The following is a 21,999-nucleotide window of genomic DNA, read 5'->3' as shown; positions in this document are numbered from 1 at the left end:
CTCGAGGAAAATGGTTCTCAGTTCCTTTATTTTTCCTTGAGGGTAACCACAGGGGTTGCATTAAATCTTTTAAAATATGTTGACAGTTGAATAAGCGCTGCTGTTGCTCTGGTGACATTTTATGCACTTTAATTGTCATTAATGAATCTGACTGATACTTTCTTAAAATTCCTTTACGTGTTCTCGTAATTTTATAACAAAGAGAAGAACAAAACTGTCTGCAAATTAGCCTTGATCCACTTCTCATATGGAATTTTCACTGCAGACAATAGAAGAATCTGCATGGGAAATATCTGCTAGACCAGACATTTAAGGCAGGAATGCATTAAATGTTCCCAGTAAATTGTGAAATTATCACTTTGTTGTGTATCACCATATAAATTTAAATCCCAAAGAAAGTTTGAGTATATTTTAAAAAATACACTATCTGCTTTAATATTTTAAAAAATACTCCAATCTGCTTCAATCAATTCAGAATTTGATTTTAAAATGGTATGGCTCAGCATTTTAGGGCTGCAACAAAACCCAAAAAGTTTGTTTCATTCCATCTCCAAGAGAGTTGGAATGAAACAAAGTCTGACACTAACCTGGAGTCTAGTACCTCCTTCCTTATTCTGGTAATACTCCCACTGATTTCAGAAAAGGCTTTTTCCCTGTGAAGACTGAAGGATACAGCTCCCAATTATCTGTTCAGGAACGTGCAGTGACAAGAAGGAATGCATGGAGCTTGAGAAACAGCAGGCACCACACTTGATTGTTCATAAACAGATAAGGTAAGTCTTTTGCTATGAAGAGAAAATAAACTATGGCACTTTAAATCATGATAGGTGATTTAAGTAGATTAAAAAACATCTATTCCAGGGACAAGGAGCCAGAAGAGGCAGGAGAGGGAATAGTGTACTAATACTGCAGGGAGACATGTTGAATCCTTTGCTTCCCCCATCCCAGGTTCCCTCACTCCTGCATGCTCAACAGGAACACAGAAGTTGATTCCCAACACTGCTGCACCACAGGCTGCACATCTTTGCAATTCAGAATAGGAAAAGCCTGGGGTCATCTTTTTTTCTTCAGCTGCAGTGGCTCTTCAAGTGCAGATGTTGTACAAGTACCAGTGGTTTGAGCCATCACCCTTGACCAGGACAATTAGGTCACATGAAATTGCTCCAGGCACACTGAGAGCCCCTTTGCCTGATTCTCCACAGGCCCAGTCCTCTGTATTACCAGGTTCACCTGAGCAAAGCAGCAGTTCAGCTCCAGCCTGACCTTTCCTTTCAGCTGAGTAAATGGCTATACAAGGGACAAGCAGTAGGAATCAGGCCTCGGGGTTCTGCACAGCACAGCAATTTTCAAGGCACTCGGGGTGCAGACAGCAATAAGTTCCTCACTCACGTCATACCCACAGTTAACAACCTCAGCTAAGGCATGAACTAGATTTTAATTAGACCAGGGCCAGGCTTTTGATTTCAGAAACAGAAGTTAGGGTTGCAGTCCTTCATCCATTGAAGTTAATTGCAAAATCCCTATTATCAGGCTCTTGAGGTATTACCCAGGCGCACTTTTTAATTACATTTGATTCTTAATGAAGTAGATGGCAAAGAGAAAAGCAGCCCATGATTCAAATGATTCGCATTTTTATCTTTCCTGATGAAAAACAGAATGGGTCAAGATACTTGCTGGATTTTCCCATGAGAAATGCTGCAATGTGAATAAGCTCGATTGACTTGATCCTGAAGGAGCAGGTTAGATTTGAAAAGCATCACTCATTTTCTCTTCCTGTATACACTCTACCCCCAAAACTTATGCAATGTAATTGTAGACACTGAGCCAAATCCAATTCAGAACTTGAAAAATATCACATAAGTATCCTAAGCTTGAATGACTTGTCTTTATTGTCTAATGTCATTTAAAACACAAGGAGTCCTAATTATAGTTTTATTTTCAAACGATGCACTTTAAAAGAGTGACAATTCTCCATAAAAACTGACAGCTTCTCAGGGCAAGGAGACTGCCAAATAACTTGGTATTTCTACATGATTTAAAAACAAAAAGTTATGAAGCAGCTTATGAAGAAGGAGTGTGTTATGACACTAGAGAACAATAGCTAAAGAATAATACAAAGTTTCACCTTTTTCTATTACATCTCTACTCCTGTAAGTAAACAAAGATTTATAGAACAGAAGTTCATACTACAGGTGGGACCATTACCTTGGTATACACAACAACCTGCAAACTCTTTTCACATAATGGAAGTTGTTTCTTACCATCTGGAAATCAGGTTTAAAAATAAAACTTCTGTTTGTATATTACACAAAAAGCTTAGCTTTTTATTTCAGACATACTTCTCATATTGTAAAAACACATAATTCATTTTTTTACTTTTATGACTTCAAAGACCAAATAAATATTTATGACCTAAAAATGTAATTTCTTTTTTAAAGGTTGGCTGTAAAGTATTAGGGAGAGTAAAAAGTCAGTTTTAAGAAAATGAGATAGCATTGCAAGGCTCTCTAACCAAGGCAGCCAAGGAGGGTTACAGCAGGAACTAGTGAGGCACGGCTGGTCCCCAGGGCTGGCAAAGGGGACAGAGCTCTTGGGGCCCAAGAACCTGAGCAGACAAAGGGGTCACTGCAGCATAAAGCTGTCATAGCCCCTTCTAAAGGAAGGAGGGACAACCTCCTTTCAGGAACACAGAAACTAAGGTTTTAATTTTTTTTTTTTTTTAATTCCTAGGTTTGGGGTCTTTTGCCTTATGGCTGCTTCACTGTTTCAGCCTTGCAGGATACCTGTGATGAGACAAAAGCTCTTGAGTTTATGTTAAAACCATTTGCCTCTCATTAGAATTCTTTCCCATTCAGAAGGTTGAATACCACAAAACATGAACACTTCCTACTTCATGGTCATACCAGAGATCAAGGGAAGCTTAGATTACTTTCAAGGCCACCAAGGAGATGATGTGGCAATCTAAATGAGCCTGTGCTGCATAACTGTGGCAAACCTGCAATGTAACACACAACCACAGCCAAACTTGCTTCTGTGTTGAGTTGTGCCAAAACAGAACCATCTCCACCAAAACCAGTGCAGACTTTGAACAAAGAAAAGAAATTCCTATCCCTACTCCTTCATTTGAATTCCCTCTTGGAACTCAATTCCTACTATTGCTTTTACTAGAGCCATGCTATTTTACATCTATTAAGTACTGCATTCATCAGTTTAGAGCCCCTTGTTCTATAATATAATTATTCAAACTCTGGTTGGTATTTGCAGAAGGTCTAACTTGACAGTCTCCTTCTGGATGTCTCTCAGCCTCACGTTTACACAGTTATTGATCACTGTAGCAAGTAGAAGTTTGAGATACTTACTAGCTCTGATTATTTTTAAAGCAATTCTTAAAGATTGTTCAGAGCACACAGAATATTCCCAAGGCAGTGGCAGGGCATCCCTGCACTAATGAACCACAGAAGCCATCCTAATGCAAGCAGTACTGGTGCAGGAAGTAGCAAGCCCTCATGCCTCAAAGACAATCACAGAAAAGGCAGAGGGCTGGAGAAACTCAATGCCTCTATAATTAGTGACAGAAAGTTTCAGCTCAGATTTAACAGGCACAGTAAGCTGAAGAACACACACATTCTGAAGTGGTGGCTAAAATCAGCATTTAAACTAGAGCAATAAGTTACTTTACTATTAAAAGCAATACTGGAATAATTGCAGCAATGAGATACTGCTCAGCACTTCAGAAGTAAAAGAAACTTTCTTTTGAAAATGATAATTTTCATTACTGGTTTACAGTATGAAGGCATCACTGATTGCTACAAGCTATGTACATCCTACACAAAGAATGGTATTTTTTCAAAGGACTCTGTGCCTGGCTAACTAATTTGGTAAAACTTCAGGCAGCCTCATTTTCAGAATATGAAGTGTTCCAGTTGACTGAAAAGGAAAGCAACTCAAATCATTAATAATCTCCACCACATGTAATGTGTAATATTTTTCCAACAAAATTACAGATAAGAAACAAGCCTTTAGTTGTTAGTAAGTCATAATAATCCAAAATAAAGATAAAAGTCTACTAATTATTAATCATATATTAAATATGCATCTACAGCAATAGGCAGACTCTGGCAAGAGAATCAAATTTAGACTGACAGGTGCCTCAGCAGCAAACCAAAAATTGTAATAGTGGACAGAGATCAAAATGCCAGTTTCTACTCAGTTACTGAATTTAAGGAGAAGAAGAAAATGTTCAATCATAATATTTGTTTAAGAATGCTTATCTTCTTTCTTACCATTGAATGTTAGGAACACCCTTGCTTGAGGCTGGGAAGATCCTTTTACACTGCTAAAGTAAATAAATATCCCAATCAACACGTTCACAGCAAGAAATGCCATCTCTTCAGATTTGCAACTTAATATCCAAGAAATGAAACCTGAAAGAGAGATATATCATATTACACTTCTCATACAATCTTGTGGAGCAAAAACAAAAGCATGGAAAGATTGTGTTGGAGGCCTCTTCCAGCTGAAGCCATAATTATGGATGTGAAGGAGGTACAGCACTCCTGTTTTTCCTTTGTGCATCTGAAAGAGGTGTTCCCCACCAAGTCTTCTGTGCTGTCACAACAGGAACTCTCTGCCTGTTAGTAGGAACCAAGAGAGCCCAACTCTTGGCTAGGGCAGACTACAGCATTAAACTCAGTTCATTTAAAATGAAGACAATTCCACCTGCTGGAAATATAATTATACTAAATGTCAAGGCAGAGCAAAGCAAGGACAGCAGATAAAGTTTCACGAATAAAAATCTGGCTGATATTTTTAGACATGTCTCCCTCATGTTAAGGAGGGGGGAGGTTTGGGTTATTGGTTGTTTGCAGGTTTTTTTTTCTTTTGACATCTGAAATCAAAGGTGCTTGGAAATGAGCTTTAAGTTTTAGTAAGCTGAGCTCCCTAATAAGTTTTTCTTTAAAGAAATTCTGGCTATGTCATTAATTTCAAAACTGTGAAACCAAAAGTATTTCAACACACTTGAAACTGTTAGTCAACATTTGCTTTTTGGGCTAGCTCCTTTCAGGATACACAACTGCTCTCATTGACTTCTACAAGGCACTAAGAATCCCAGAGTTGGACAATGATACCACACTTGATATATCTGCTACTCCTCCTGCACATCTGCTGAATCTTCATTTTATAGGAGTTAGCTGCTGAGAAGCCTGAGCATCTCAGAATCAGAAAACACTCCAGAACTCTGTATCTTTTCTTAGTTCAGGAAGGTCTTGAGGTCACTGGAATCACTGGAGGAAAGTGTCTTTTCTAACGGACTTCAGACCAGATCCATAAAGCCCAGCCACCATTAGAAGCTGAACAGTGCATATCAGTATCACACCTGCTACTAAACTGCATCTCTCCAAAAACTATGAAGTGCAAATTTCATTTTGCCTATTGTTACAACTTTTTCAGCTCAGTTGCACAAGTGAGACTACATAACACCATCATTTTAGGCCCATTTTACTTCACTACTTAGATATATATATATATATATATATATATATATATATTTCTTTTTGATGTAAATAGCCCTTCTACTAGGCACCACTTATTAGTTCATCACTCAGGTGACATACTTGATTTTATGGCAACAGGAAGCACTTTGAAAGTCACAACCCCAACAGCTAGAAGATATCCTTAAAGGCTGTACATTTAGTTTTATTAAGAGACTTGTTACCTGTGCAGTCAGCTTGCCATTCTTCACCTCAGCTCTGTCCAGCACTACAGTCCCTCCAGTGGAAGCCAATATTTCTACAGCCTCATCCATCCTGTCCCTCTGAGGTTCACACCTGTCCTTAAAGGACCGTAACCACCCCAGCACGGCAGGAATGAGCTGTCAGGCAGGGATGACTTTAGGTCAGCAGCAGCTCGGGCTGGATCCGCACCACTGACTTAGTGGTGAAAGCCCCGTATCTCGTTACCACCCTGTCATTCCCCATCCCCTCACTGTAAATCGCTTGGAAAGGCTTCTCTTTGCATGAGGACTTCACATCAAGTTGGGGGTGGGAAGGAGAGCATTCGTGAAAGCGCAGAGCTCTGCAGCCCACACTCTAAACTCTCCTTCAGTACCTGCTCTGAATACTGAGAAATGCACGGAGATCAAGCAACTCTACAACTCTGCTAATTGACAAAAACAACCTTGTCAGAAATTTTCCAGCTACAGATAGGGTCTGCAGGAAAAACATATCCATTCTGGCCCAGTTCCAAATTATCTCTAAGGGTCTGTTAACTAATAAAATGATAGTTGCAGAGTTTTTGCCAAGAATAATTTTTAAACAGGCTGCACGAACTCTAGTACTAATGTTGCTTAGTGGGCTTTAAATTTAAAACCTTGTGACTTGCCCATGGGATATCCTTTAACTTACTCCTCTTCTAAGAGAGAAATGGCATTAAATCCCAATAAAATTTCTTTGTCAGGCCAAAATAAATAGCCAACCATACAGAACATGTGATTTAACAGACGCAATGGGATAAGTATTTTACAGTAGTAACGCTATGCTTTCTATGCAATATAGATAAAGAGCCAAAGAGGAACAAGTGTGCCGCTTTCCTTCTTCCTCTAAATAATACTGTAGGAAACAATAATAGAAAAAAACCCCTTTCAGCTCTCTTTCCCTCCCACTCTCATGCCTCCTGCCAATTCTAGTGTAATCAGTTAGAGGAGTGAAACATTGCTACATCTCATTGCTCAAATTGCAGATCTTCACCGTTAACACAGAAGTGACAGGCAAATATAAGACTCAAGTGCTGAGCAGCATGGTTCCTACCCAGCTGTTAGGCACATAAATAATAAATGCATATAGTGACAAAGAGGTACCTCAGGGTGTCTGACATGTGAGTTACCTAATGGAAATAGGTTTAATTTCAGAGATTTACAGAACTGATAACTGACAGCTCATTGCAGGTTTGAGTCTTGCTTTGGGCTTACATCCCAGCTCTGAATTTATCTCGGTAAGTCATGATACTATATTCAGCACGTCCAGTGCACATGATCTCTGCTGACAACACACAGACCTAAAGCCTTGCAAGTACTTTAAAAGAACCCTACAGGACAGACAAAAAGCAATGTCTAATTGCATTTCTGTTCTTACATTCTAGTTTAACTGTAAACAAACAGACAAACCGCTACAAAAGTGAAGTAGTGAAGTTTCCCTGCCACGGAGGTCGCTGGCAGCATGTTGCATGGCTTCTGGAAAGTACAGTATGGCTTTGCTAGGAAGTACTGTGCAGGTGTCATCTGCTACAGCCTGGGTCCTACCCCTAAATCCTGTAAGGAAAATCATTTGGCAGAGAAAAGAAAAGAAATGAAGGAGAAAAAAAAAAGACAGAAAAACCCTGCCAAACATGGACTGTGCCAATCTGGAAAACATTGGTTTAGCTATCTGTGAACAGCAGCAAATTTCAACCATCAGAGACATTTCACGTCTATTACAGAAAAGAAAGAGAACTTTAAGTTATGCTTACCTGGCTATTGGAAGCAGCAGTAATACTGATTTCTATCTGGTTTCTATCAGTTTATAGACTCCACTCCTGCTACCAGAACATTTTAATTCCAAACCTGGCTCACGGCAGAGGGGAAAAAATAAATTAAAATTAAAAAACAAAATAGGGAAAAAAAGAGAAAAGTCTCTCCTCGTGGTGGTTGCAAAGATACTCCCGGCTGCTCTGTGCAATAATCCTGGCAGTGGACTCCTGAGGCTCAGGGAGCGCTTCTCCCCTGCGCGCAATCACGCACCTAGGAGTGAATGGAGCGGCCGCGCGGTGCCGACGCTGGCTTCCAGTTACAGGCGCTGCCCTGCCCTGGCCGCCGCTCCGGCGAGGGGAGGCTCGGCGGCCGCCGGTGCATCATTAGCTGAGCAAATAGGGGCTGGAGCTCATAAATAATGGCGAGGCCACACCCCGCCCTGCGCGCCGCCGGCTGCCGCCCGGCCCGTCCGCCCGCCCCAGGCAGCGCCGCGGGCAGCGCACAGGGGCGCAAGGGGCGCGCTGGGCGGGCTGAGGGGCGCAAGGGGCGCGCGGGGCGGGCTGAGGGGTACAAGGGGTGCGCAGGACGGGCAGAGGGGAGCGCGGAGCGGGCATAGGGGCGCAAGGGGAGCGCAGGGCGGCCTGAGGGGCGCAGCGCCCGCGCTCGGCCCCGCGGGGCTCGGCCACCGCAGCCCCGGACCCATCGCTCACTGAGCGGGAGCGAAACTCGCCGGGAAAGTTTCTACCCCTCCGTGCGGGTCGTGCCGGGGCTGCCGGAGCGCTGCCGGGGCCGGGGCAGAGCGGCCCCGGGCCGGGAGCGGAGCCGGCCCCGGCCCCGGCCCCGGGGCGGGCGCGGGCGGAGGGATGCGGGAGAGGTCGGGAGGCCGGTAGGTGTCACTGTGAAGAGGGAATGAGAGCGGGCTGCTGTGACGGGGAACGGGCTAACAGACAGACCCCTCGGATGCGGCTCTTCCCCCACTCGCCTCGAACTATTTTCTATATTTAAAACTTTAAAAGGTTAGAAGAGTAAGAGAAGCGTTAGAACAGTGAGTTAGATTCAGCCCCCTGATTGATCCAGGTGTTTTACGCCAGCTTTCAGAAGCTTTTTTTGCGAAGATTGGAACCTGTATTTGCTCAAGCTCAGTTTTCCCCAAGATAACGCTGAGCAGTCTTTCCCGTTTGGTGTGATTTGTGCTCTTACCACAGCGGGCCAGCACTGAAAATGTTTTCCAAGGTGTCGACTCTGTTACAGCCGAGGATTTTTCAAGCAACATGACTTGGGGTTTGGCTTAGGTTTTCCTAAACTCTCTTTGGTTTGTTGAAGGTTTCCCTAAACTGTCAAGCATATTCTGTGCTGCACTGACCTGCTGGGTGCAAACTTCTTTTGGATCAAGATTTCCTCTTTTGCAGAGAGAGGTATCTGATCTGGTCAAGGCAGTGTGGGTCGCTCAGCAGCGTACTCTAACAGCAGGACTTTGAGGGAGCACATCTCGTGGTGCACTTGGAGACATCTCCCACTGCCAGAAACATGCTAACCAGTAAACAAGTACCCACAATGAATGTGCACATGCTTGAGTTGGAGTTTTGTTTCCAGCTGTTACACACTCTGGCCATACTAACCAAAGCAGTCAGTAATAGTGGTGTTATTATAGCCAGAGATCAGGGAGTAGCCTGAATACAGCACCCTGACTAAACAGATTTTGTCTATGCATGTGGATATCTTTATGGCCTGTGTCTGTTGGTTACTTTGTGTAAAGGCTCTTTTGCATGAGTGAGGGTCACAAGCATTTTAAAGATGGTGTATCCCCCAGGCTTCAGTAGCAAAGTTTGTGCTTTCTTCAAGCAGGAAATTTCAATATTGTATAACACTTACCATCCCAGAGGATACAGGAGTATGGGATGGTCTGTCCTCTGAAATGAAAAGTCAGATTTGCAGCTGATGCCAGAAAATAAATGGATCCAGAATTTTTGAAAGCTTGGTCCCTTTCAGATCAAGTCTTGAAGATTAACTCACTGATGCCTTTAGATGAACCAGACTCTTGAGATCACGAGTCCTTAAAAACATTGGTGTTTTTCCAGTTCTCCTCCTTAACACAAATAAACTACACAGAAATGTGTGAACACTAGCTGTCCCAAAGAGCTGTTTAAACTAAGCCCTCCGTTTTCCCCATGGGCAGGCAATGTGGTTGTGAACATGATGCTGCTCATCCTTGAATTGTGGTGATGCTCAAATGCCTCAGTCTGACAGCAGCACCCTGGCAAAAGGAGAAGTCACTTTTTTGCTTTGGAAAATCCCCACAACTAAGTGCAATTAGAGATTGTCATGCCAAGCAACAGAAGTGAATCAGCCAATCCACTGTCCTCCCTCTTGCTGTGATCTATACAGGGTGATTCAAAGGAAAATGCACAGAAAACCACAGAACAAATATGAAAATCTTTCTCTTTTAGGAGATTTTGGGGAGATGTGTAATAGGTGGTGATACCAGTCAGAGAAAAAAAAGAATGTTATCATGAATTACCAACACTAGAATTTATGATGATTCTATCCTCCCCAAATGTTTTTCCTTTAATAGAAAGAGTCTACCTTTTTTCCTTTATAGTGCTGATTTTCTAAGTAAGAGCACAAACATACACTCCTCAAAATAAAGAAAAAAGAGAAGAAAATTAATATGCTCAAGCATGAATCAACATCGCTGTTAGTTAAAGTCACTTGTGTTTGTCAGGGGTTTTGTGTACGTGTGGACACTGCAGGGCCATCTGGCTAGCTGCACTTCTTCTTCACATGTGCTAGCTACCTTGGAGATAAAAAGGTAAAATGGAACACTGAGGAAAATTATGGGGCTTTCCAGCACTCCCTAATGGACTTTGGGCTTATAAAATAGCAAATGAACTACAAAGAGACAAATGCAAAACTTTAATCTGTGAGATACCATCACACTCATATCTGATAGGCAAAGCCAGAGAATGCTAATTTTAAAAAGCAAATTGAAACAAGAACAAGCTTGCCATATTGATTTATTTGTATTTAACATGTGCATATGTGCAGGTCAGAGCATGATAATTAACTTTAAAAAGCAGTTTGAACTTCACAGCTGGGCTAAGAGAAATGGTTAAAGTTTTACTTTAGGTGTTTTGTAATAGCATGCATTAGCTTCAAGCAAAACTCATGGAATGGAAATTACTTCTCCCAATTATGAGGTGGGGTTTCAGCATTAACTGGCATGAATCAGCCCTGTGAGTTCAATGAAAAGTATGCAAGACACTTGCTTTCCAGGCTGTGTGTTTTACAGCCTAACATGAGGATGAGGACAAGTAAGCTGGACTGTGCTTTGCAACTGATTTTTAATCATTCCTCTATTACACAGAGTATGATCTCTTGTACAATTTGCTTCTGGTTCTGATTTCTTGCATGTGAGATTTATAACTAAGGGCAGTTATTTTGGGTCACATCACACATGTGAGGACAGAGTCAGACCCTTGCTCAGCTTCAGAGTTGGAGCAGTTCTGACTCTTGCAATGTGATCCGAGCAAGCAAATCCCCCTGGCCAAAACAAATAGAGCTGATTTGGTTGTATCTGTGCATGGTGTTTGCTTCTTACCCAAACAAGTCATCTTAATGGACCCAGGCCTAGCTTTAGACCTAAACATGAACTGTAGCCAGTAATAAGACAGACAAGAGTGGATTTGGATTTTTACTTAACATATGGGCTTGGGGCTGGCCTTTTTGTTTTGTTTTGATTTGGTTTGTTTTGTTTCCCCTCCCTTAAATTTTAAGCTCCTGAAGAGGTGAACATATAGTAGGAGGCATTAGGACAGGAGGGAACACAGGTTTAAAAGAAGGCAGGAAATGAAGAAGTATAAAGAGGAGAAAGGAACCTTCTGAGAGGCAGTTGGATTAAAGGTAGCACAGTGGAATAGAATCAAATAATTTTACTGGATTGGCAACAACTAGCCAAAAGGAAGATCAATAGGCTTAATAATCACATTCTGCTTTGAACACAAGCACAGATCAAGACAAGATCAAGTGCCAGCTATTATAAAGAAAAATGTAGTAAAGGCATAATAAGGTGACCATCAAATGGAATTAATTCCTTCCTTAACAATCAAAGGAATGCTGTATCCAGTAAATGTCCAGATTCCAAGTGATGAGAGAAAATGCTATTAACATCTATTTTCTGGGCCCTCATTTATGAGTGTCAAATCACCTTAAAGAAATGCAGGTTCATGAGGTAATCCAATTAATTCATCCTTGTTTATTTTCTTTCTTGCAGTTACAACAACTAGGGAAAGTGTGAAATATACCAGCACTTTGTTGTCGGAAAACTATTAGGTGTTTGTTTTGATGGTGTGCTCATATGAGCAGCAATTTACATTCTTTTTCACAACCAATAGTTCAAGGATTCAAGAGATAATCAGGGTAAAGTTCCTGGTGATACCACTGTGTGATCAGAGGTGGCATAAGTTCCTTGGACATACTGTGCCCCGGGTTGTCAGTGGCCCTGTTCAGGTGGGTCAGTGTCAGACTGGTCATGAAGAGTGAAGCTTCTTCACCAAGGTCACAGCCTTATAAAACTGCTGGCATGTAAATAACAATGGCCTGGTAAACTGAATAATTTGTCTTTTCAGAGCTTAAGAAAAATTAGGTGCTTAGGATCAGGATTGGTGTAACCATGTAATAAAGTACTACTACCTGGATGGGAACAGAGGAAAGCATTATGCTCTTAGTTTGATAAAAGTCCAGTTGTCTCATTTAATAAACCTTTCTCTGAGTGGCTTCACTGGAAGTCAGTGAGCCAGCACTTCATAGTAACTCTGCCTTGGAAGAGACTCTGATTTGGGCAAGGTCATAATCAAATAAGTTCTTCTGTGCCTGTACAAAAGATGTGAGCATGTTCCTGGTATGCTACCAGGCTTTCATGCTTCCTCTTTTTAGTATGGCAACCACATTATTGCTGTTTGTAGGAGAAAGACAGTGTTGTAGTCAGATTTTCCACTTTTTAGCCACTGTGACTAAGTGAGGTCAGTAATAGAACCAGAGTCACTGTTCTTGCACAAAGCTGCATTTGAGTTTTCAAGAAATCAAACAAGCAATCATTATTTTGCAAGTTGATGAGTAAGAATATGTATAATGAAGACTTGAATGGAAGAAAGGAAAGAGTTGTTGATGAACCAAGGATGGTTTCAGGCCGAGCATGCTGCAAATAGAAAAAAGCACAAATGCATAGAGGAGGCAACAGTTTGCAATATGTGCATTGGAAGTACTTGGAATGAAAGTCATGTGGTGCAAGGAGTTCTATAAACCCACAGGGAAATAAAGCAGCAGCAGCTATGGAGCTTTTTATCCAAACAGATAAAGAGAAATCGGAGGGGAGGGAAGTCAAGGGATTACTGCAGGATAGAAAGGGCAGTAACATAGCCCTGAGTGTCATGGCCATTTCCAGCACATGCCACTCTACAGCCTGCTTCTTGATCTATTGCTGCATCTACAGGGCTCACAGCACTCAAGGGAGTTCTCTCATTCTGTTGAAGGAAGTTTTGGTAATGTCATTGATTCAGCTACTTCAGTAGGTTTGTAGAGCCTTGTGTGAATTACTGCTGCTTTTTTTTTTTTGAATAAAGGAAAAAATAAAAGAAGGCTTAAGATTTTTTTTTTCCTTATTCATTGTAGATTTGAAACACACGTCTACAAGCCTGTTTATAGAAAACCAGCCACCCCCATTCTGGTCCCATATAATATACCAGTAGAGTCCTATTTCTCACCATCCTTCTTCAAATCAAGAATGACTGCATACCTTACAGTCTTTGATTTGTTTTTTTTTTCCTGTAAGCACAGACTAAGCTTTACTGATGGTATTCACCATCTAATTGCTGACTACAGATTGTTTGCATTCTGCAGCCTATTCCTTTAGAAGAGGAGCAGAAGGACTGTTCTGTGTATGCCTTGTCCTTCCCTAAGCATGTCCTCTTGGCCACTGTCCCATTTACTCTCCCTAAGGAAGGTTTTGCCATGCAGAAGACATAAAATAACTTGTGTCTCCAGATTAAAAAAGAGCAAAAGTCCTTAAAAAGTTTGTAATTTGAAGCATACCTGCCAAGCAGGGCATTGACTGAGGTAATCTGAATAATGCCTGCTGTCCCCTGGAGATGTGAAGGGTATGTGCACATGGGACCAGAGAATGCTGAGGGATGGAATCAGCCTCAGAGATATCTCCTCTCCTACAAATCAAGCCTGATCCTTTTGCCTTATGCCCTAGCTCTCAGTGAAGATTTTAAACCAGATCTCTCAAGAAACCCAGTATGATCATTCTTCCATTTTCTTGAGGAAACCAAAGAAGCATTGGCTATTTTAATGTAAATCCTATATACACTTTAACTTCCCCAAAGTGGAAAACATTGAGATGCTATAGAATTCAAGCTGTAATTCTTTACCACAGCACTAAGGAATGCATTCTTGCTTCCAGCAGGCTGATCCCCATTTCTCAAGCAGACTGTCATGTTGTCTGCTGTGAGGCAAGGTTTGGCTCTGGAATCAGCGTGGTACAGCTGGGGTTGTGCTGATGTTTTAGGTGCAATGCTGACATTTTTGTCCTTTGTCATACAGATACCACTGCACTACTAAGCTCCTAAAGAAGATAAAATTGAAGCTGTGCTTTTGATTTTGTTCTGTGCTGTGCTCTTGACTGGTGAAGTCTTAGGAAGTATGGCCTGTGCTAAGGTAGAAACATTTGTCTCAGGTGCCTCCAAATGCTCATGATTCCATGGGAACAGGAGCTCTGTTTTCCTTTTTTCACTGTCAGTGCAATGGATGTTTTGAGAGGCTCTAAAAAATGCTTTTTGCAGTATAATAATTGTCATACTTTAGTCACCAAAATCTCTCTTGAAAGCTACCCCATGGCATGAACACTGTTCATTAGAATGTGTTGCATAAAAAGTCTGAGCAAACTCTTGGCTGCATGGCAGAAAATGATGAAGGCAACATGGGTTCAGTGGAGTTTAAGGGAGACTCTGAGTTCTTTGTATTGCTTTTGGGCCTCAGGACAACCAGGATATGGGTTAATTTAAAATAACATTAAATCATCCGCTTAGAATGAAATTATATTAGTTAAAAAAGAACGTAGAAGTAGTCATAGACTCTGACTTTTGTATTTATTGGCTATTATGGATTGGAAATACACTTTATTGCTATTTTTTTATTAGTTGCCTACTCAGAGTTAGCACAGGATTGATGGAAGCACTTGATGTACCCAAAATACAGTAACACATCTCACATTATGAACCAAGCCTCAGAATTTGCTATCATACTGAAAAGTTTCTGGTAAACCAATTAAATTGGTTTTTGGCTTTTTATTGAGAGAACTACAATTTAAGGTGAGCCCATGCCTATTTTTTTTCTTGAGCAACATAAACATTCCACTAAATATTTATCTTTTTTTTATAGTAATGTCTCCAGAATATCTGTTAATTTAATCTTTATTTGAATCTATTAGCAGTAGTTTGTTTTAAGCCAAAAAGACTAAAAAAAAATAAAATATATAGTCTGGATGGCAGCCAGTACACAATATCTTCACTAAAGTAACACCTTTTTTAACTTAAATTCGATTTATTTATTGCCCAATATTCAAAGTCAGTTAGGAGTAAAAGAAGTCAAAAGACAAACACTGTATTGATACAAAATATTTATTAAAAACTTTATTATATGGCATTTTGCCATTGCTAACATTTAAAACACTTACTTGTACTACTTCAAATTTATCTAAATGTATTTCTAAAGTATTGTGAAATTGGAGATAAATGTTTTAAGTAATACTTCAATGCACTCTTGCCTATTTATTCCTTGCAGTTTACTTATATTACAAACACTTCCAGGAATCAGTTAAATCCTTTGTTGCCAATATCAATAAATATATGTATAATACATGCTTGCTCTTTGCTTTATGTACATTCAATTTAATTTACCAGTTGCCAAAGATCACTCATTAAAACATTCCAAAAATGGTCTCCTTATCCTAATTTGTAAAAAACTGCTTTTAAGACAGGTTTTTCCTCTCAAATATTAGAGAGTGAGAGGAAGCATAAAGATGGAAAAGTTAGTGTAACACATTATGACTGTAATATCATGCACAGCATAATTTTTGTTACAATTATTTTTTCTTTCCAGGATAAGTATTGTTTTCGAGTTTTTTGTTGTTAAGTTGTTTTTTTGTTTGTTTTTTTCTTTTTTTTTTACTGGATATCAATTTAGCCTGTAAATTATCTTAGACTAAATAAATTTTTGGAAATCTCTAAATTTTGCCATAAGAGGGCATTATTCATGCACTTAGCCTAGAAAATGCATCTCAATATACTCACATACATTATAGGAACTGGTAATTATCCACACTCATGAACCAATGAAGTAAAAAATATTAATACTTATGTAATTAGGAATACTTTAAAAAAGTTACTGGGACAAGGATAGTTCACTGTCCTGCGTTCTTTCCCTAGATAGTCTGAAGATGCAAGAGGAGACCAAAGAAGAGGCAAAGTACTGCTTTTGCAGTTTGGAAATTACCACCTAAGACAGCAAAGCCAAAAGTTTGTGTTTCTACCTATGGACACAATTCAGGAAGTATGCCAGGGCAGGGTTAGCATTAAGCACTTGTTCATGCCCTCCAGGAAAATGGAGCTTAAAGAGTTAGAACATGTGTAAGAACAAAAGACATGAATCCTTAAGTTCCTGCTGAGAGTAAAATTAAAAAAAAAAAAAAAGGAAAAGGAAAAGTACTTAATCCTGAGCCTCTAACATTTTTTATGAGTGATGTAAGTTGTGAGAATGGGAGGAATACAGAGATGTGCCCTATCAAATATGGATCTGAGAAACCTTTGGGATGGAAAAGAATTGTCTGTTCTCCACTCCCCACCAAAAAATTCAGAGTAGAAGTTAGGTCCTAAAATATAATGTAATGGCTTCTGCTAATGTTGATGAGTGTTGGATTGTTTCCCAGAAAAATAGAAAATCTTCATTCTGCAACGAGAAACAAACAAAAAATACACACTAAGTGGAGTTTTCAGAGCCCTGAAAGAGTGTTACCATGCAAGATGCATTTCTGCTCTTGAACAGTGATGGACTCAGGACTGCACACACTGGGTGTCCTGTGCAGGGATTGTCAACATCTCACCCTGTGCCTCTTCTGTCAGGTATTGAAAATGTCTCTAGACAAGGATTTTCTTGTGCCATCCTCATCCACCCAATCACCAGTGCATCCTTTCAATTCTGAGTCTCATAGAATATAATTTTCTGATTTAATATTATTTAGCATCACAAAGGATGTATTTCATTGTCCTGTTTCCTGGAATAATGTACTATATCACATGATCACTACCTTTAAATCCCTTTTACTGACAGCTGTAAGGAAAAACAATGTGACAAGCAGAATACAAATTGCTTTCAGATATGTTTTGGGTATTCTCCAGCTTGTCAATTCTTTTTTTTTCCATTGGTGTATATCCGAAATGTGCAGAAATCCAGCAGTAATCTGGTAGTTGAAATGTGGAACTGAATTTGGTCATTTTGTCATCTGTACAGTTTTATGAAGACCTATTAATTACTATCAAAAGAATCCTGTAAGGAAAGATTTATGTGCTTTGAATTTCAATCCACTTCATCACTGCATGGACATTACATTAAGAGGTGAAAAGCTAGAACTGCGACTGGCTCAAAAAATATTATTCTGATCAAGCCAGTAAATTCACTGAGTTATGAACTTACAAATAATTTGATTTGTGTTAACACCTGCATATTTTTTTAAGAACTCAATACACTCCCTAAGGCAGTAATATCTCAGTGTCAATAATGGAATCCCTGCTGTTAGAGATGAAAATCATATCAATTAAATTCTGCATCTGCAACCTCAGATTTTTTAACTTCTTACTCACTTCTGCTTTAGGGAAAATGACAGGAGTTTTGTAAAATTCATCAGATAACAAATACTTGGAATGATGGACTAGAGCCCAAATAAATTCCAGCATTGGAGCTGGTGTCTTTATTTGGAACAGGTTGAAATCACACAGCTCCATGACTGGCTGATTTTGGGAGTGCTGTCCTTTCTCCACTTGTGGAATGACTAGTGGAGCTGCTTGTGTGGATTTACATACATGCCTGAACAAAACTGTATGATTTTTATTTGTCATACATACCAGCAGCTGCTCCTCCAAAATTCTTCCTGTATTTTTTTTTCAATCTTTGTTGATACTGCTGTAATTCTAATTGTTACCTACATACTTGAAAGGAATAAATGGCAAATGGAACTCAGCTGGAGATGGGTGTCCACTATTGTTTGTACCTGCTTGGGAGCAGGAAGGCATCTGCCAGGTGATCTCCTCTCTTCTGCTAGCAGTTTTACATTATCTTTTGATGGTAATAATTATAATAAATTTTATTCTGTAGTTTTAATTTCTCTATCAGAGACATTGTGCAACCTGGGAACACAAATGAGCTACAGGTTTCAGGTGGTTTCAGTATTTTTCCAGTACACATTTCAAGGTTTTTTCCCAGTACCTTTAAACTCACAACTGCTTTGTGAAATGTTATTTTAGGCATTTTATTAAAATTGTCTTGGAAACCGGCAGTTTAATGTATGAAACTTTCATGTATGAAGGAGCTGTTACTACTTTCTTAGAAGAAAATATTTTTCATCCCTTCGAGAGTCACTGGCTTCTATAGGTCAGCAGATACATTTTCCTTCAGTCTCTTCTGTGTCATTGATCTAAAAGCAAGCTGCAGCCTTCTACAGGCTTCAGACTTGTATCCAGGTGTCCCATGCTCCTGTTTCTGCCTGGTTGATGGAGATAGTTTTATTCAGTCTGGATCCGGTAAAAAAAAAATTTAAAAAGGCCTGTAAAGAAGTGTCTTCTATTCACTGTAGTGGTTCTGGACTAGAAGCAAGCAAATAAATAAACAAACTTGTCCCCAACCCAGACCCCTGCAAAAACCTGATACAAATATGCAACTCTTAGGCTTCTTCTGTGATCTTGACGGTTAATTCCTGTATTCCTGTGTGTCACAACTTCACCTCCCTTCCTATGTGCCTTGGCTTTACTTCCTACAGAAAAGGAGACAGGGAGACTCCCTCACTACATGTTTTCTCATCTTCTCTGTCTGAATGGGAATCTTTACAGAAAGGATCTGTCTCTCAATGCCTTTTTCCCCTAATGCTATATTTATTTTAGGTGTTTTTTGAAAGCTAGTCCGTTATGACTCAAGGAAAACTGGAAAGCTTTTAAGAAAACATCAGCAACATCCACCAGAGCATACCTGTGTTTTTGATGTCATACAAATCTACTTTGTCAGAGACAGTGTCCCACATTTGGTGTATTTGTGTGAGACATCTTTTCAAATCCAGAGAAGGCATGAAGTTAGCAATCTGGCTAAACTTGGAAGGGGTCACTCCAGGAAAAAAAAAAGAATATTTATCAAGAGTATTTTCTATCACATTTCAAACTCTGTCTGCAAGCATGCAAAGAATAATTCTGATATGCAAAAATCCCTGAATCTTTTAAAGTGCAAATTGATATTTGTGAGCTGTCTCAAACAGCCTCATTCATGCTTATCTTCATCTTTGGGCGATGACTGGTTAAAATATTTTTGAATAATGAAGGCATTGTAAAGAATCAAGTCTATTCACAAAAGGTGCTTGAAAAGAAAATTATGCTCAAGTTGTTGAATACATTTTTCATTCTGAATAGTTTGTCAGGCTATTTGCATCTTAGGGAGGATGTTGATTTCCTAGGTGGTTTTGAAATACATGTCACTTTGTAAATATTTAAAGATGCTAATTTTATGGTCTTATCGTAGAAACTACTTTTGGACAACAATCTTTTAAAGCATCTTTGCTAATGAGGAGGTATTTTGAAATCTCTGCTGACTACTTCACACCTTGTTTGGTGGTTTACACAGGTGCAGGGTGATGTAAGTTGCAATCAAAAGACAGTGATTTCACTTTTAAGGGGGTTTTTATGTTCCCTTTATACAATTGTGATACATGAGATACATCTGATTTCCATAAATGGAGTTAGTAACTTTTATGGCACAGAAACAGAGAATTTGTATACAGATCATCTGCTTTCAGTGTGCAGCTCCCCCCACCCCCACAGTCTAAACAAAAGCCATTTTTATATGGGATGTGTTAGTATGAGGGAATCAAACAAATGTGGGTTTGGGTTGGTTGTTTTTATCACTTAGATTCACTTTAGAGGTTATATCATCTTAGTTGTTATTAGTAAATAAATAAACTTTAAAAAACAGCATCGGAGGGAATTCAGAGTAAAAGTTCACTTTCTGAAAAAGATCATAAACATAACATCTAGTTATCATCACAAGCTCCAGAGAATTAGAATTAAAGTATGTTTTATTAGCATTTGCAGATCTAAAAAGCCCATCAAGATCAAATGACCAATAAAACTTTCATTTTTTAATCTGTAATCAAAAGAATTTCAAATCCTTTGGTATTTAAAATATACAGAGAATCCCAGACACTAAAATGTTCAATTCTTTCAATACTGTTTCATGCCCCTTTTCTTTAAGGTCAAAATTTTCTTTAGAAATTTCCCTCTGAGGGTGAAACAAAATCTCTGAAGCTATCAAAGCTGTTGCTCTACATTAGTAAACATGTACTGTATAGGAAACAGCTGGAAGTGTCTTTTCTTTCTTCATGTTTGCCTAAGTTGTAGGTTTTATCAGAGTATCATGTTAATATTTCTCTATCTGTTGGGGATTGCTTAAATTAAAAAAATTATACTATATATTATATCATTGTATCATACTGTATTATAATATACATAATATAATCTGTCATAAAGGAGTTCATGGGTTGCTTTCTCAATTTTATTCTTGTTAGTACAGTACTACTTACCTGCAGTCACTGGAATGATCTTGTAGACAACTTTTGTCGCAGAAAAAGTGAATTTAACTAAAGTGCAGAGTTGCAGCGTGATTTAGGTTTGCAATGATTTGATCTCCTTCAATCCCCTTTAAACGTGGGGCTAACTCCAGAGTTAAATCCAACCTCAAAGTAGGATCACTTTGCTCCTTATCCCATCAGCTCTTGAAAAGCTCCAAGGACTGATGTTCAGTCACCTGGCAGCCTGCTCAGAGAGGTGCTCATGGGCACCCTTGTAGCAAAGATTTTTTTCCTCTTGTCTAAGCTGGAGTTTCCTTAATGCAGTTTTGGTCCATCCTTTCCTTGATCACCCCTTGTCCTTCCACTGTGCTCCAGGAAGAATTATCTGCCCCTATTCTTGTGACTCCTTTTTATGTAGGGAGCCTGCTACATTGATCCTGCTGTTTGATCAAGTCTGCCATTTGATCTCCTTTGTCTGTCCTATTTTCCAGTTTTGTTTGCTCTTCCTTGCCTTTAAGCCAGGATCTAGGTGTCAAACTTTGATCAATTCTGGTCGTGGCAAGTGTCTGTGAACAGTGTGTGGGGCAGGGGGGAAGAAGATTTTCACCTTCATGTACAAATGGGGGATTTCTGACTCCAAGACTGAGTGGGCATGAAGCAGGAGAGAAAGAGCCAACAAAATTGCACAATCTGTGCACAAGGAAGCAGCTGCAGCAGATAGTTAAACTTTCTGAGAGTCATTTTAAATACATCTTTGAATTTAAGACTGAGGGCTGCTGTTCATACAAGACTATGTATGAGTACTCCATGAATGAGTACCTCACTGGCAATCTGGCCAGCTTTGTGTTAGGGAGGTGAACTGATGAATATATACCATATGTTTAGATTGTGTAAGCAGATGCAATCCTCAGCAACTTCAGAGAAGCTGTCCTTGTTTACACCAGCTAGGAGCTAACCTTGTGCATCTAGTTTTCAGCTGAATAAATACAGATGTTAGCTTTATACAAGATTTACAGAGTTCCAGGTTACCTTTGTTACACAAGGAAACTAGCCCACAAGTTTGGATTTGGCAGCACTGCACTGCACTGCTGTCTGAGAAGAGACATAAGTTTGGAAGTGAATGTGGCTTTTTTTGAGCCTTTGGAAAAAAACAAATGTTCATATGTCCTACTGTACAAGAACTCTTCCAAGGCAGAGAAAATAAGGAAGTCAAAAAGAGGCTATATGGAACCTGAAACAGGGAGATATGGCAGGATAATATGTGTACCTGAAACTTCACAAATTGCATGTCTACCTTTGGCCAAAATACTCCTGAGTAACTTCATCACCTACAGCACTGACATCCTAAGGATGCTCCAGTTTACCAAGGGCCAGTTGAATTTTCTTCAAGTCTGTGTTCAGTTTATTTACAACAATTGCAGAAAATTTGGTCCTTCCTGCAGATACTGCCACTGAAGTCAGTGTGAGGGCTCACAACATTTAAGTGCTTCCCAGAGCAGAAAAAAAGAGTTGTTAAAGACCAAACCTTTACTAATTTAACTGCACTAGCAAGATTTTAAAGCCCTTCAGGGCATGCCAATTAGACATGAAAAAAATACTTACCATGATGATTTATTTT

At 39.6% G+C, this 21,999-nt stretch overlaps 1 protein-coding gene across 3 annotated transcripts in view; it reads right to left on the bottom strand.

Annotated features, from left to right (window-relative positions):
- Positions 1–7,908, bottom strand: part of SEMA3C (semaphorin 3C) — a 118,482-nt gene extending 110,574 nt beyond the window's left edge. Inside the window, exons 1-3 of one of the 3 annotated variants that reach the window (XM_018910325.3) lie at positions 7,775–7,908; positions 7,504–7,597; positions 4,284–4,424 (exon numbers count right to left, since the gene is read on the bottom strand). In XM_018910325.3, the coding sequence (XP_018765870.1) occupies positions 4,284–4,386 (103 nt within the window). In that variant the 5' untranslated portion in view covers positions 4,387–4,424; positions 7,504–7,597; positions 7,775–7,908. Of the gene's footprint in view, positions 1–4,283; positions 4,425–5,716; positions 5,838–7,503 lie in introns of those variants that run through there. The other 2 variants (XM_009086866.4, XM_050970225.1) reach the window with 2 other exon arrangements.
- Positions 7,909–21,999: the final 14,091 nt, after the last annotated feature.

This window comes from Serinus canaria, chromosome 1A, assembly GCF_022539315.1.
Source record: "Serinus canaria isolate serCan28SL12 chromosome 1A, serCan2020, whole genome shotgun sequence".
In the NCBI taxonomy this organism is placed as follows: domain Eukaryota; kingdom Metazoa; phylum Chordata; class Aves; order Passeriformes; family Fringillidae; genus Serinus; species Serinus canaria.
Note: the sequence above shows the minus strand (reverse complement) of the source record. Positions and strands in the feature narration are given on the sequence as shown.